This window comes from Microcebus murinus, chromosome 19 (genome assembly GCF_040939455.1).
Source record: "Microcebus murinus isolate Inina chromosome 19, M.murinus_Inina_mat1.0, whole genome shotgun sequence".
Taxonomy (NCBI): Eukaryota; Metazoa; Chordata; class Mammalia; order Primates; family Cheirogaleidae; genus Microcebus; species Microcebus murinus.
The window spans coordinates 36,610,564-36,628,425 of NC_134122.1; the positions used below are offsets into that span (position 1 = coordinate 36,610,564).

Consider the following 17,862-nt stretch of genomic DNA (forward strand, 5'->3'; position numbering starts at 1 on the left):
GAATCCAAAGATCACCTGCCTTTTCTAGAGCCAGTATACAAAAGAAGAAAACTCTCTTTCATGTATATTTTAATGAATCTGTGTTTGGGGATCAGAAGAACAATGGATGTTTAAACAGGTGTTGTATTTTTCAGGCTCTGGATGGTAGAAGCTGATTTATTCATTGGTTTTCTTTCATTAGAAAGATAAATTTTTTTTTACCCACCTAAACACTTACAAATACTAACATATTCATATATTCTAGGGCCTTTCTTTATTTGATAATGTCAATAAATATAGTATCTATCTTTTTTTTTTTAAAGGCTAGTCAAGTGAAGCAGTGGGAGTGGAGAAGGAACAAATGAATCTGTAACTGGTTGTGATCAATTAGTTGTAAACACCACTGCACTCAGACCAGCCAGTAACTACCTTTTATAAAGTTCTAAAAGAGCTGTATGTACTGGGAAATTTTTTAAAAGGCAGTTTTTATCCTCAAGAAGTTACTGTAATCACCACTAATGACAGGTTGTTAGGAACAGGATATGGTGAGATCAGACAGACATCAACTTAATCAAGTTATCCAATTTAATAGCACCAATAATGATGGTGTGATGCACTGAGAAAGACACATCCCTCCTAGCAACCCTGCTAAAAAAATGTTTAATTTGAATCCAGTCATGGGGAAATACAATTCTAAATTGTATTTAGACAATTCAGACAATTCTAAATTGAGGATCATTCTTCAAAACAACTGGCCTAGATTCTTCAAATATCAATGTCATCTGTCACAATGCCAATGTCACAAAAAGAGGCTAAGAAACCGTTCCAGAGTAAAGGAGATTAAAGAAACTTGGCAACTAAATGCACTGTGCAATTCTTCACTGGATCCAAAACTGTGGGGAAAAACCCAGCTAAAAGAATATTGGGACAACTGAAGAAGTTTGAATATAGAGTGTATTTTTTTTTTTTTTTTTTTTTTTTTGAGACAGAGTCTCGCTTTGTTGCCTAGGCTAGAGTGCCATGGCGTCAGCCTAGCTCACAGCAACCTCAAACTCCTGGGCTCAAGCGATCCTTCTGTCTCAGCCTCCCAAGTAGCTGGGACTACAGGCATGAGCCACCATGCCCGGCTAATTTTTTTATATATATTAGTTGGCCAATTAGTTTCTTTCTATTTATAGTAGAGACAGGGTCTTGCTCTTGCTCAGGCTGGTTTCCAACTCCCGACCTCGAGCAATCCACCCGCCTCAGCCTCCCAGAGAGCTAGGATTACAGGCGTGAGCCACCGCGCCCGGCCTAGAGTGTATTTTAATAATAGTTATATCAGTGCTAAATTTCCATGGTGTGATAATGGCACTGTAGATATATAAGAGAATGTCCTTTTTCAAGAAGGCATGAAATGACATGACTACAACTCTCTAATGGTTCAGTAAAGTAAGTGAGTGTGTGTGTGCGTGTGTGTGTGTAGAGAAAGCTCACGTATGCACAAAATAAATAAGGCAAATATCTAAATTAAAATGTTAACAAATGGTGACTCTAGGTAAAGGGTATACAGGTATTTGTGGTGCTCTTTTTGCAACTGTTCCAAAGGTTTGAAATTTCTCAAGCTAAAAAGTTGAGGAAAATGGAAATGTAAAACTGCAATAAACAATTCCATAGGTTAAAAAAAAAAAGACATTACTATAAGATATAATTGAGGACATCAAATACATTTTCTTTCAATGCTTTTTAGAGCTACTATAATCTGTCGGTTGACACACCTGTCAATTGTAAATTTAAAAGCTGTTTATCTCTACAGAGCAGGAACTGTCTGCTCTATACCTAACACTTTAATATAATACATTCACATGCAATCAGACTTTTAAGAAATTGCCCACCTATACAAAACTTCATATTCTCCTGTAGGAGTTAGAATAGTGCAGTAATAATTTTATTTAGAGGTGTTTAAAGCAAATATTCCAAGTGAATTTTATAGATTGAATCCATACTACAGGCAGGCAATTACTTAATTTACTTAAGTAATGAATTAGCTGACTGACGTTGACTATTTGAAATTTAACCTGTAACATTTGCTTAACTTGCTGAGTCAATTTAACGGACATAAACAACTACTGTGGAAAACCAAATTCTGAATAAACAGAACAAAATGATCTATTGACTGACTTACCTTAGAAGCACACGCATACACAAAAAAGCCCATGCAAGCACCATCTATTAATTGCCACACAGTTAACTCTTAGGAAGGCAATAGCAAATGGAATTGCTCAAATTCTCCTACGTGCAGCCTATGCTATCAATTTAAATAATGTTCTGAAAAACCAAACTCTGGTACAAGAAAACTGGGCAGCCTTTGAAGTCAATGAACAATATAACCTGTATCATTCTCTTGGGAGCTAGGAAAGAAGTATCCTCTTCCCAGTCTTGTTACTGGATTTTATAGTACCTAGTACCTAACTTTTCTAAATCTTAGTATTTATTCCCAGCTGTAAAATGAAAGAAATCCTGACACTGCCTCAAAAAGATGGTACAGAGAATAGTGTCCCTTTTCCTTATATATAGAAATACTTAATTTTGCTATGAATATTTTGTATCCTTTTACTTGAAGAAAATAAATTCCCAAATGATGGTCAAGAAGTTTTTAAGTTCTGTAAGTCAATCAAATAAACCATAAATATTCCTCCCCTTTAAGAAATTTCTGGTGTATGTCCATATGTATTATTTATTCAGAAGGTATTTGCTTGATAACTGAAGAAAAAAGGTAAGTTTTTCATCTGTCTCCTCACTTCAGGTTCTAGGAGTACCTGATAGAGGTACAGTATACAGTTGTCCCTCTGTATTTGAGGGGGATTGGTTCCAGCACTGCCCCTCCTCCAATATACCAAAATCCCTACCTGCTCAAGTCTCCCAGTCAGCTGTGCGGAACCTGCAAATATGAAAAGTGGCTGTCTATATATGCAGGTTTCACATCCCTTGAATACTGTATTTTCAATCTGTGTGTTTGGTTGTGGATGTGAAACCCACAGATAAGGAAGGCCGACTGAACTTACTGAAAATTATCCACGTATAAGTGGACTCTTGAAGTTTAAACCCATGTTGTTCAAGGATCAACTGTGTTTGCCCTTTCAGAGACTGCTAAATCCTAAGGTTCTGCTAAATCCTAAGGACCAGATTGCCAGAGGTCAGACCTCACGTTGGAGACCAGGCAGGAACTAGAAGTTAGGCCTCCAGACCTTCCACCCCAGGGGTCCATCCACTCTCGAATCATACATGTCTATCTCAGAAATCCTCATTTTCCCATAAATTGCTAGCTGCAAAATTCTTGATTGGTTTCAATAAGTCACTAACTCCTTGGGAGAAGTGGATGGGTTGTTACAGGAGTAAAAACCCTTGACACAAACCATTTCACTTAGGAAAATCAGAAAATCTATATGCCCAGCAATTAGGATGATAGCTGATTAATTTATACAGTCAGCCTTCTATATCCTCAGGTCCTTGGGTTCAACCAACTTCTGATAGAAAATATGAAGAAAAAATAAAAGGAAATGTTACATTGTTCTTGATGTGTATAACGCCTATTGATGGTTGCCTCTGTACCGAACCTGTACGGACTGTTTTCTTTTTCTTTTTGAGACAGAGTCTCTCTCTGTTGCCCGGACTAGAGTGCCGTGGCATCAGCCTCACTCACAGCAACCTCAAACTCCTGGGCTCAAGTGATCCTCCTGCCTCGGCCTCCCAAGTAGCTGGGATTACAGGCATGCGCCACCATGCCCAGCTAATTTTTTCTATATATTTTTTTAGTTGGCCAATTAATTTCTTTCTATTTTTAGTAGAGACGGGGTCTCACTCTTGCTCAGGCTGGTTTCAAATTCCTGACCTTGAGTGATCCTGATGCCTCGGCCTTCTAGAGTGCTAGGATTACAGGTGTGAGCCACCACACCCAGCCGACTGTTTTCTTTTATTGTCGTTATTCCCTAAATGACACAGTATAACAACTATTTACATAGCTTACATTGTATTAGATATTATAAATTGGTTGCAAAACACACTGTTTTTCCTCTGCTCTCCCCTACAACAATCAACACGGAAGACTTCTGTGACAAAATGTATAGGGATTCTCCCCACCAACAAGCAAGTAATCGATTCTGCAGCTGACACCAGCTGGGCATCTTCTAATCCAATTCATTCTGACACTATCTACCTTGAGATAGTATCAGATACCACAGGTTGAGGGCTCAGTCACACAAGACAGCCCCCACTTCAGATACCATTAGTTAAGTCCAGGCCTTTAGAACTCCTCACTGACTTCAAGTTGGGGTTCCCACAACCCCCTCTTTAGGCTCGATTAATTTGCTAGAGTGGCTCAGAATACTCAGGGAAACACACTTACTGGTTTATTATAAAGGCTATTACAAAGGATACAAATGAAGAGATGTATCGGGCAAGGTATGAGGGAAGGCACAGCTTCCATGCCCTCCCTGGCACAACACATTTCAGGTGTTCAGCTACCCAGAAGCTCTCTAGGCTCAGTCCTCTTGGGCCTTTTATGGAGACTTCATTGGATAGGCATGACTGAAGCATGGACAACCATTGAGAAATATGATTGGACACAAAGGGTGTGATCTAATACTAACAGACTGAGTGCAGAAACCCCGCAAGGCCAGTATGTACAGATTCTTCTTTATCTTTTTTTAAGATGGATTAAATTAAAGCAGGTTGGTGTGCCAAGAGGAAATCCTCTAGTAAAGGGAGAAAAACTGATGATGAATACTTGGGCTAGAGTAATACATATATTAACACAAATGTTTTTTGAACTCCTGACCTTGAGCAATCCGCCCGCCTCGGCCTCCCAAGAGCTAGGATTACAGGCGTGAGCCACAGCGCCCGGCCCACAAATGTTTTTTGAGTTGCAGATTAAACCCCATCAGTGGACTGCAAAATTAATTTAGTGTGTCAATATTCTTTTTAGTAAAACAGAATAGACAATATCAGAGTGTACTGTATAAAGGTAAGTATTATTTCATAACTTTTCATTTCAGTTACATATACATACTCTGTTAAGTCAAAAAAATCTGTAAAATAGTAGTACATACAACCATTAAACATTAGGTAAAAGAGCATAAACAAGAATGTATTAAATAACCAGTGCTCCAGAGAACACAAGATAGGTAATGCCTAAAAATTAGTAGGCATGAGTTTTTTCAATCATGTAAAAAACCCACATGCACCCCAGATGTGGTGGCTCATGCCTGTAATCCTAGCACTTTGGGGGGGGGGGGCAATGCAGAAGGATTGCTTGAGGCCAGGACTTGGAGACCAGGGTGAGCCATACAGCAAGACCTGATTTCTAAAAATAAAAAAAATTAGCCAGGTGTGGTGGTTCAGGCCTGTAGTCCCAACTACTTGGGAGGCTAAAGAAAGAGGACTGCTTGAGCCCAGAAGTTTGAGGTTGCAGTGAGCTATAATAAGGCCACCGCACTCTTGCTCAGACAACAGAGGAAACCCTGTCTCAAAAACAAAAATTCATGCAAAGTAGATGCAAAAATTTCCATCTGCACAGGACACAATTAGCCAATATGGAAAAGACCATATAGAGTTAAACAGAATGGCTTTTTTTTTTTTTTTTTAAACAGAGTCTTGCTCTGTCACCCAGGCTGGAGTGCAGCGGCCTGATCATAACTCACTGCAACTTCGAACTCCTGGGCTCAAGCGAGGCTCCTGCCTCAGCCTCCCAATAGAACGGCTTTTACCCCCTTCTATACACACACACACACAACACATCCACGTGCCCCCTGGTGTTTCTCCGTTCGCAGTCCTGTCCATACACTTACTTCTGCCCAGAAAACCCGCCCCTTCCCTCACAGGGCTAACGGCTCCCCAACAAGCTCGGACAGCACCTCGAGGTTAGGGCTCCTGCAAGCACAGTTCTACCCCAGCCCTCATGGGTCTCTCCTCCAGCCTTCTAAGTCCTGGTGGGATACCAGGCCAGGCTCCCCTCTCCACTGTGACCCAGGAGCGCTAGGAAATGAATGAGGGAGGGAAGGAGAGGCACATTCAAAGGCAGCCCCGCGTCCCAGGCACCGCGGTTCGGAAGGGCAGAGCACGAGTCCCTTTCTTCCCCGGCCCCCCAGACCGTCTCAGACTGGGCCGTCGCCTTGCCCCACACGTCGCTTCCAGGGCGCTACGAGAGGCTGCCGGGTCCCCACGCCTCTCGGCCCAAAGCCAGGAACGCGCCCCGGGTGGCTTACACTTCCATGTCGTCCCCGCCTTGACTATCCCAGCCGCCAGCGAAGCCCCAGAGGTCCTCTCTCGCCGCCCGGTCGCCAGCTCCGCGCGCCGCGGTGCACGCCGGGAATGCCGTGCTGCACGCCGGGAGTTCGGCGGCCGGGGGCCTCCGCACGGCCGGGTTCCCTTCGCTGGAGGTCCCCGAGTGCTTCGCCCAGCCGGGCTTCAGACTGTTGGGCGTTTGGCAGACAGAACTTATCTCCTGATTTCCTGGTCCAGGTTTTATCAAAGTAACGATTAGCTAAGATTCCGAAGACGTGATTTTACTAGGCCTTCGCGGCGTTAAAATCCTTGAAAGCTGCTTGGCAAAAAAAAAGTATAAAGAGCTTTAAATACAGGCTCACTGTCTGACCTTAGGGCCCTTCTGGGAATTTGTCCAAAGGAAATTATCCAATGCCTGAAGAAAGATGCTTGTATAGTGATGTTTTTGCAGGGAAATAGCCTAAGTGCCCAATAATTGGGAATTCATAGTCAGATTTCAATCATACAGTCTAATGTATGTAGCCATGAGAAATGCAGCATATTTGGTATGCTGGGGAAGTGCTCAAGATAGAGTTGTTTTGTTTGCTTGTTTGTTTGTTTGTTTTTTGAGACAGGGCTCACTCTCACCCAGGTAAGAGTTCAGAGGCTTCATTGTAGCTTACTGCAACCTCAGACTCCTGGGCTCAAGGGATCTTTCCGCCTCAGCCTCCCTAGCAGCAAGGACGACAGGGGCACACTGCCAATGCCCAGCTAGTTTTTAAATTTTCTGTAGAGATGGGGGTCTCCCTATGTTCCTTAGGCTGGTCTTGAACACCTGGCCTCAAATGATCCTCCCACCTCAGCCTCCCAAAGTGCTCAGATTACAGGCATGAGCTGCCACACCCTACCTCAAGATAGGATTTTTAAAAGACTCAAAATGATGTGGTGTGACCTAGAGAAAATTAATGCATGGGAAAATATACCTAAGGATATATAAGGTTGAACCACCTGATTTACTATATTTTACGTCTTTTAAAAAACAGGCCTGGGAGGCAGGTGTGGTTGATGTCTATTATTTTCTATACTTTTTGGTATTTTGAAGTATTTCTTAAAGACTAGCAGGAAATGTGCCAAAATATTAACTGTGGCAGTTGTCTTTGTATGATGAGTCATTTGCTAATTTTTTTCCGTTTTTTTTTGTATTCCATATTCCATCAGTTATTTACTAAGCCCATTATTTTCGAAAGGCCCTTGCTCAACACTTTGTTATTCTGTGATATTAGCAGTTAATGGTGCAAGCATTGCAGTCAGCCTGTGATCCATTTACCTCCATCACTTTCTTAGGGACTGTTGACCTTAGGGAGATTACTTCTCCTAACCTCAGTTCCCTAATGTGTAAATCTTAAATGTGTTAAAGTAATCCTCATAAAGTACCTAGCACATGGTAAGTTGCTCAACAAATTTTAATTGCTAGGGCAGTACAACCATGACACTGTATGTGGTAGATTCCATTTTATTCACATTGTACATTTGAGGGAACTGAGGCAAGCTTGGGGAGATTATGATTTACCAGAAGTCACTCATCTAGGAACTTGTTGAGTGGGCATTGAACCCCAAGCAACCTGAACAAATACAAGAGACTTATTAAATAGTGACTGATGATTGGATAAATAAAATGTGCTTTATTCATGCAATGGAATACTATTTAGCAATAAAAAGGAATGAAGCAATGATGTATGCTACAACATGGGTGACCTTTAACACATTATGGTAAGTGAAGAAGCCAGGCATTTAAAAAAAATCGCACATATTATGTGATTCATTTTATACTAAATGTCCAAGAAAAGGCAAGCCAGTGGGTACAGAAAATAGATTAGTAGTTGCTTAGGGTTAGGAGAGGTATGGGGGATTGGGAGGAAGATGGAAAGTGACTACTAATAGGTCCTGAGTTTCTTTTTGAGTAAATAAAAATGTCCTAAATTAGATAATGGTGATAGTTGCACAACCCTATGAATATACTAAAATATATGGAATTGTACACTTTAAATGGTGAATTGTCTGGTATATGAATTACATATTAATAAAGCTGTTAAACATTACTGGTGGTTGCCTCTGGGAAATGGATTGGAAGAGAAGTGAGGGGGATTTTTGACATTCAACTTTATACATTATATATTTAAAATGTTTTTCAATGAAGAATGTTATTTTTAAGTTACAAAAATATTTTTTGAAAAAACTAATTTATTTTAAAAATCAACAAGTAACCAAAAAGCCACCCCAGGTCCAGCTGGCCTGATTTGTGTGGAGAATCTCCTATTCTTCCCTTGAGGAGAGCAGGTCCCACAAAGAAGCCCTTAAAGATGTTCATTGTGTTATTCATTCAACAAACATGTAGTGATGGCCTATTGGGTGCTGAGTAATACACACCCGCTGCCCTGGCTAGCTGACATTCTAGTTGGAGAACCAGCTCTGGACATAAATAACTACAATTCACTGTGTTTAGACGCGATGGGGCAGAGAAGGGAATGACTAATGAGGTGGAGAGGCGTCTCAAAGCCAGGGTTGTTGGTCAGGCACCATGGCTCATGCCTGTAACCCCAGCACTTTGTGAGGCTGAGGCAGGAGGATTGCTTGAGCCCAGGAGTTTGAGGCTGCAGTGAGCTATGATCATGCTACTGCACTACAGCCTGAGTGACAGAGCAAGACCCTGTCTCTAAAAAAAAACACAATACATGTCATAAGGCTATAGCTGCCACAGATAGTGATTCCACTGATGGATCTGGGCAGAGTAAATTGAAAACCTTCCAGGAGGGATTCACCATTCTAGATGTAATTAAGAATATTCATGATTCAGGCTGGGCACGGTGGCTCACGCCTGTAATCCTAGCACTATGAGAGGCCAAGGCGGGCGGATTGCTTGAAATCAGGAGTTTGAAACCAGCCTGAGCAAGAGTGAGACCCCATCTCTACTATAAATAGAAAGAAATTAATTGGCCAACTAATATATATAGAAAAAATTAGCCGGGCATGGTGGGGCATGCCTGTAGTCCCAGATACTCGGGAGGCTGAGGCAGCAGGATTGCTTGAGCCCAGGAGTTTGGGGTTGCTGTGAGCTAGGCTGACGCCAAGGCACTCGCTCTAGCCTGGGCAGCAAAGCAAGACTGTGTCTCAAAAAAAAAAAAAAAAATTCATGATTCATGGGAAAAGCTCAAAATATCAACATTAGCAGAAGTTTGGAAGAAGTTGATTCCAAGTCTTATGGATGACACTGAGGGGTTCAAGACTTCAGTAAAGGAAAGAACTGCAGATGTGATGGAAATAGCAAGAAACTTACAAGTGGAGCTGGTTGATGGGACTAAATTGCTACAATCTCATGATAAAATTTTAACAGATAAGAAATTGCTTCTTATGGATGAACAAAATGGTTTCTTGAGATGGAATCTACTCCTGAAAATGCTGCGAATATTGTTTAAATGACAACAAAGAATTTGGAATAGTGCATAAATTTAGTTGATAAAGCAGTGGCAGGGTTTGAGAGGACTGATACCAATTTTGAAAGAAGTTCTACGATGGGTAAAATGCTAGCAAACAACATCACATATTACAGAGAAATCTTTCATAAAAGGAAGAGTCAATCAATGTGGCAATGTTCATTGTTGTCTTATTTTAAGAAATTTCTACAGCCACCCCAAGCTTTACCAGCCACCACCTTGATCAGTCCCCAGCCATCAACCCCCACCAGCAAAAAAATTGACTTGCTGAATGCTCAGATTGTTAGCATTTTTAAACAATAACTTATTTTTAAAGTATGTACTATTTTTTGGACATAAGGCAATTGCCACACTTAATGGACTACAGTAGGGTGTGAACAACTTTCATGTATACTGGGAAACCAAGAAATCTGTGTGACTCACTTTATTGAGATATTCACTTTATTGTGGTGGTCTGGAGCTGAATCCACAATATCTCTGAGGTATGCCTGCATACAATAGCATTTCCACACAATAACAATAGTTAAAATATTATGAAAATGATAATAAAATGATCACTTGTGCAAATTAAAAAAAGTTAAATAGAGACATTGAAGATTTTTAAATGAACCAAATCAAATTTGTAGAGTTGAAAACTATAAGTTCTGATATAGTAGATTAGATTGATAACAGAATAAACATTGTGGAGGAAAACACTGGTGAATTAAAGATTACTCTCATCATTTCTGTTCAACATTGTACAAGATATTTAGCTTGGCCGGGCGCGCTGACTCATGCCTGTAATCCTAGCACTCTGGGAGGCCGAGGCGGGTGGATTGCTCGAGGTCAGGAGTTCAAAAGAAAACCAGCCTGAGCAAGAGTGAGACTCCCATCTCTACTATAAATAGAAATAAATTAATTGGTCAACTAATATATATAGAAAAAATTAGCCAGGCATGGAGGCACGTGCCTGTAGTTCCAGCTACTCGGGAGGCTTAGGCAGCAGGATTGCTTAAGCCCAGGGGTTTGAGGTTGCTGCGAGCTAGGCTGATGCCACGGCACTCACTCTAGCCTGGGCAACAAAGCAAGACACTGTCTTAAAAAAAAAAGAAAAGATATTTAGCTAGTGCAATGAGGTTAAAAGAAAGACATTTAATTTGGAAAGAAAGAAGAACACTCTATTCTCAGGTATTTTTGATAAACTTGCAAAGGTAATAAAGTGAAGAAAGGATGGCATTTTCCACAAATGATGTTGGATAGAAAATATACAAACTAATCTAGGGTTACAAAAAATAGATTTGTGTTTTCTTGGCAATGTATGGGGAGAGGCAGGATGAAGGGACTATGAGGAGACACAGAGTTTGAGTAAGATGGATAAACTCACTGTTTTGATTATGGTGTGGCTTTATGCATGTATGTATATGGCAAAATTTATTATTATACATTTTAAATATTTGTATTATACATCAGTTATATTCCAGTAAAACTGATACACACACACATATATCCAGGTTCATTGGGGTTTTAACAATGAGATTGTTAGTTTTTTTAATTTCTTTTGAGACAAGGTCTCACTCTGTCACTCAGGCTAGAGTGCGGTGGTGTGATCATAGCTCACTGCAGCCTCCAACAACTGGGCTCAAGTGATCCTCCCACCTCTGCCTCCCAAGTAGTTGGGACCGCAGGCATGGGCCATCATGCCTGGCTAATTTATTTATTTATTTTTTTGAAGCAATGGAGTCTTGCTATGTTACCTAGGCTATCCTTGAACTCCTGCCCTCAAGTGATCCTCCTACCTCAGCCTCCTAAGTTGCTGGGATTACTGGCCTGAGCCACTGCACCTGGTCACAATATATTTTTTATAGAATTTTTCTTGAAATGATTTTAGATTCACATGCAATTGTAGGAAATAATATGGAGACATGCCTTCATACTTTATTCAGTTTCCCCAATGGTAACATTTTGCAAAAATATAGTATAATATCACAACCAGTATATTGACATTGATAGAATCAACCGATTTTATTCAGATTTCCCCATTTTACTTATACTCATTTGTGTATGTATGTGTGTGCCTTAAGTTCAATAATTTAATCGTCTGTGTAGGTTCATGTATTCACCACCACAGTCAAGATACCGAATACTTCCAATGCCACAAGGATCCCTCACTTTGTCTTTTCATAAAAATCTCTCCCATCCCTAATTACTGGCTACCATTATTCTGTCCTCCATTTATAAAATTTTGTTATTTCAAAAATGTATCAGTGGAATTATTTAATATGTAACTTTTGGGGATTGGCTTTGTTTCATTCAGCATAATTTCAGTGGTTCATTTCTTTTTATTGCTGACTTACGTTCCATGGTATGTATATATTGTAATATATTTTAAGGGCCTTTTATAAATGTAAAAAAATATTATCATCATTTTGCTGCTTGCAAGGCATCAGTAATTTACAGTCATCTCTTGGTATCTATGAGGGATTGATTCCAGGTCCTGTGAATACCAAAATCTGCAGATGTTCAAGTCCCTGATATAAAATGGCATAGTATTTGCATATAACCTACACACGTCCTCCCATGTACTTTTCTGTGGTCTCCAACTCCTGGACCCTGGCCTAGTACAGGTTGGTGACCTATTAGGAAACGGGCCGCAAATCACTGCCTGAGCTCTGCATCACTCCCTCTGCCCTACCCATGATACCCCAGCCCCTCACCCCCAGTCATGGAAAAATTGTCTTCCATGAAATCAGTCCCTGGTGCCAAAAAGTTTGGGGACTGCTGCTTTAAATCATCCAGAGATTTCTTATATACCTGCTACAATGTAGATACTATATAAATAGTTGTTATATTATATTATTGAGGGGATAATGCCAAGAAAAAGTCTGTATATGCTCAGTACAGATGCAGTTTCTTTTTGAATATTTTTGGTCTGTGGTTGCTTTAATCCATGGATTCAGAACCCACAAATATGGAGGGCCAACTGTATTTGCTATTCTTGGGTGGCACATTCTATAAATATCAATTAAGTCAAATTGGTTGATTTTGTTTAGATCTTCCATAGCTTTGCTGATGCATTTTGTACTGGTTCTGTCAATTGTAGAGGTAGGTATGTTAAAATCTCCAACTGTGGCTGGGCATGGTGGCTCACACCTGTAATCCTAGCACTCTGGGAGGCTGAGGCAGGCAGATTGCTCGAGGTCAGGAGTTCGAAACCAGCCTGAGCAAGAGTGAGACCCCCATCTCTACTATAAATAGAAAGAAATTAATTGGACAACTAATATATATAGAAAAAATTATCCAGGCATGGTGGTGCATGCCTGTAGTCCCAGCTACTGGGGAGACTGAGGCAGCAGGATTGCTTGAGCCCAGGAGTTTGAGGTTCCTGTGAGCTAGTCTGATGCCACGGCACTCACTCTAGCCTAGGCAACAAAGTGAGACTGTGTCTCAAAAAATAAAAATAAAAATAAATAAATAAATAAATAATAAGTAAAATCTCCAATTGTGATTTTGGAGTTATCTATTTATCTCTTTAGTTTTGTTAATCTTTGCTTCATGTGTTTTGAAGCTATGTTATTAGGAGCATATACACTTAAAATTTTTAGCTCTTGATGATAAACTGACCCTTTATTATATAATGATCCTCTTTATCTCTGGTAATATTTCTTTCCTTAAAGTTTACTTCATCTCATATGAATATAACCACTCCAGATCTTATGATTAGTGTTTATATGGTATATATATTTTCATTGTTTACTTCTTTTTCCATTTTTTATTGTGATAACATACACATAACATAAAATTTACCATGCGAAACATTTCAGAATGTGTAGTTCAGTGGTATTAAATATATTCATAATGTACAACCATCATCACCATCCATCTCTATAATTCTTTCCATCTTGTAAAACTGAAACTCAGTATTCATTAAACAATAAATCTACATTCCTCCCTATCCCCAGCCCCTGGCAACCACCATTCTACTTTCTGTCTCCATGAATTTGACTACTCTAAGTACCTAATATAAATGGAGTCATATAGTTGTATTTTTGTGGCTGGCTTATTTCACTTAACATAACATTCTCAAGCTTCATTCTTGTTGTAGTGTATGTCAGAATTTCATTCATTTCACTTTCAATCTATTTGTGTCTTTGGAGTTACAGACAGCATATAATTGGATCCATGTATTTATCCTTTCAGCCAATATCTGTTTTTTTGATTGGAGAGTTTAATCTATTTACATTTAAAGTAATTACTGATAAGGAGGGATTTTCTCCTTTTTTATTTGTTTTCTATATGCTTTATAGTTTTCCCTCCTCATTTCTTGTGTTACTGTCTTCTGTGTTTAGTTGATTTTTTTGTAATGAAATGTTTAAATTCCTTTCCCATTTGCTTTTGTGTATATTCAATAGCTATTTTCTTTGTGGTTACCATACAAATTACATTTAACATCCAAAAGTAATAACACTCTAATTTGAATGTGTAGCAGCTTCACTTCAATAACATACAAAAAGTATTTATTTATAGCTTTCCCCAACTCTTTTAGTTGTTGATGTCACAAAACTATATCTTTACACATTATATGCCCCAAAATATGAGCTAAAAATTATTTTAAATGCATTAGTCTCTTAAATTATGTGGAAAACAAAATGTGGAATTACAAACCAAAGTTACAATAGTACTAGCTTTTAGACTAATAATTTTTTTAAAAAAATGTATTGGTCTCTTAAATCATGTAGAAAACAAAAAGTGAAGTTACAAATGTTAAAATACTACTAGCTTTTATAATTGCCCATGTATTTATCTTTATTGAGATCTTTATTTTTTTCATATGTCTTGGAATTATGGTCCAGTGTCTTTTCATTTCACCCTGCAGAACTCCTTTGAGCATTTCTTGCAGGTCAGGCCAGTGGTAATAAACTCACTCAGATTTTGTTTATCTGGAATGTTTTAATTTCCACCTCACTTTTGAAGGACTTTTGCTGGATATAGGATACTTGGTTGACAGTTTTTTTTCTTTTAGCACTTTCAATATATCAGCCTTCTTCTCTGCATCGTTTATAATGAGAAAGTTGATGATTTTCATCTCATTGAGGATCCCTTGTATGTGATGAGTTGTGTTTCTCTTGCTGCTTTCCAGATTGTCTCTTTGACTTTCAAAAGTTTAATGATAATGCGTGTTGGTATGGGTTTTTGAGTTCATGTTACTAGGAGTTGTTGAGCTTTGGGATTTTTATATTCATATCTTTCATCAAATTTCGGAACTTTTCAGCTATATTTCTTCAGATATTCTCCAAGCCCGTTTCTCTTTCTCTTCTTTGGAACTCTCACAGTGTGTATGTTATTCTGCATGATGGCTTCCCAGAGGTCTTTTAGGGTCTATTCACTTTTCTCCAACCTTTTTTCTTTCTGTTCCTCAGTCTCAATAACTTCCATTATTCTCTTTTCAGGCTTGCTTATTCTTTCTTCTGCCTGCACAAATCTGCCTTTGAACTCTGCTAGTGAAGTTTTCATTTGAGTTGTTGTATTTTTCAGCTGAAGAATTTCTTCTTGGTTTATTTGTAGGTTTTCTATCTCTTTATTGATATTTCCACTTTGTTCATACATCATTCTTTTAGCTTTCTCCATGTCTTCTTTTAGTCTTTTGAGCATTTTTAAGATAGCCATTTTAAAGTCTTTGTCTAGTAGATCAGTCATCAGTTCTTTTTTCATGGACAATTTCTATTGATTCATTTTTTCCTTTTAAATGAGTCAACTTTTCTGTTTCTTTGTATACCTTGTGGTTTTTGTTATTGTTATTAATAAAAACTAGACATTTGAATCTAATAATATAGTACTTCTAGAAATAAAATTCTCCCCCTTGTCCAGAGTTTGTTGGTTTTTAACTTTTTAAATTTTCTTTTTTTAGCACAAGCTTATTTCTTGACACTGTTTTTAAAATTGATTTTATTTTTTTAAATTGTTGTAGGCTATCTCTGTGACAAAGATCAGCCTGAGGTGTAAACTTAAGGTCTTCTCTGGTCTTTTCTGAGCCTGAGCATTCCCCTAAGTATGCACAGTCATGCTCCAATATGTAGTTGCTTTTGGATGTCTCCGTCTTTAATGTCTAGCTCTCAAAAGGGGAAAAGGGGAAAAATTAAGGGGGAAAAAAGAACAGTGGCCCTTTAAATCCCCTGGAATTTCCTTTAGCCAGATGGGGAGGGGTAGCAAGGATGGGAGGAGAGGTGCAACAATAGCCTGCCTCTTTGTACCTCTTTGATCAGAACAGCAATCAGTAATCAGAGCACATTCCCTGGGTAGCTGGGATTACAGGCGAGTCAACACCTGTCTGGGTTTTGTGGTTTTGTGTAATTTTTTTTTTTGTCTTTTTCTTGTTTCTTGTCTCTAGAGATGGGGTCTCACTGTCTCAGGCTGGTGTCAAACCCCTAAGCTGCAGCTATCTTCCCACCTCAGCCTCCTAGAAATCTAGGATTACAGGCATGAGCCACCACACCCAGCCCAGAGCACATTTTTGGAGGACAAGGTTCTTCTAGCCCACCCTGGTGCCTGCAAGGTTTTGCAGGAACCTTCACATGGTTACTTGCCATGGGGATGAAGATTGGGCATGGGTAGCTGCTACAGTGCTGAGAGCTGAAGTGGATGGAAATTAATTGGACTTTACTGTCCAATTAAGCCTTCCCCTGGAAGTTGCAATCCTTCAACAGACTCTAAGTGTCAAAATAGTTACATCAGACAAAAGTTGCATTCTGCTAGTATAATTGTTGTCTAGGTGGAGAGACAGATTTCTGGTGACACTCACTCCATCATCTTCCTCTATCTCTTTACTTTTAACTTGTCTGTGTCTTTATATTTCAAATGGATTTTTCATAGACAGCACATAGTTGGATCTTGTTTTATTAAAAATGCATTCTGATAATTTCTGCCTTTAATTGGAGTATTTAACCCATTTACATTTAATGTAATTCTTGATATAGTTGTTAACATCTATCATCTTGCTATTTTTTTCTGTCTGTCCTTTGTTCCTGGCTTCTTTTAGATTGAGTATATTATAGCATTCCATTTTTTCTTCTCTATTGGTATTTTAGATGGACCTCTTTTTTAAAGTTGATTGCGCTAAGGGTTACAATATGAATTCTTAACTTATCCCAGTTTAACCTGAATGAATATTATACCTCTCCATGTCTAATGTAAGAAACTTACAATAGTATAATTCTGTTAGCCTATCCTTCACTTTGTTATAAAACTAATAATACATTGTTATTATTTTTACTTTGTGTAGGCACCTGTAGTTTAAAAAAGAAATTAAAAGAAGAGAAAAAAATGTCTTCTATACATAGTTACCATTTCTGGTGCTCTTTGTTCCTTCCTATTAACCCAGACTTCCATCTGATGTCATTTCCTTTCATCTTGAAGAATATCTTCAGCATTTTTTGTAGTCTGGGTCTTCTGGCAATGAATTTGGGCACCTTTCATTTAACAAGGCTTGAAAATTTGATCCAATCCTATCTGCAGTCCAGGATTGAAATAATCCTAGTAATTTCCTGGGAATTGACTGACCCCATCCCCAGGACCTACAGTCCTATCCTGGAAGCCTGTAGAGGATTTGAGTCTGATGGTGATCAAAGAGGCCCTGAGAATGAGGGATGTACAGCTGTTCTCCACAGTGACCCAAAGCCCAGTCTTCCTTCCAGTGGTGCTCTCACTGAGAGGAATAGTCCACCCAGACATCCCACTTGAGGAAAGAGCTGCTAGACTGTGGTATGGGCTGAGTGTTGCCTCTCAAAGGTCTGGGGTAGTCACTCTTCGGTGCCCTTTTCCAACCTGTTTATGGACTACAGGTAGCAGATGGTGGTTTCCTGGTGGTTAGAGATGACTTGTTCTTCTTACCCATCTTCCCTGCACTAGTAACAGACTAACCAATGGCAAGCACACTCCTACCTCCCCAGGAGGCAGGGAAACCTCCATGGGATTTTATGTCAGCTTTTTTAGAGAGAACCTGGCTCTTTGCTCCCATGGCTCTTTAATGGCAAGGATGCATCCTGAAGATCAAGGATCATATCAACTTTAGTGCCTGCTGTCAGGGACTCAGCTGCAGACTTCTTTGACTTGTTTGGGGTTTTTTTTGTTTTCCTTCACAAGCCTTTATGCTTCCTCCCTGTCTTCCTCCTCCTCCTGA

General features: G+C 39.3%; 1 protein-coding gene across 1 annotated transcript in view; it reads right to left on the minus strand.

Moving 5' to 3' along the window:
• Positions 1–6,329, minus strand: part of CRCP (CGRP receptor component) — a 34,112-nt gene extending 27,783 nt beyond the window's left edge. The window contains exon 1 of the mRNA XM_012764091.3: positions 6,222–6,329. Coding sequence (XP_012619545.1) covers positions 6,222–6,229 — 8 coding nt within the window. The 5' untranslated portion in view covers positions 6,230–6,329. The remainder of the gene's footprint in view (positions 1–6,221) is intronic.
• Between the last annotated feature and the right edge of the window lie 11,533 nt (positions 6,330–17,862).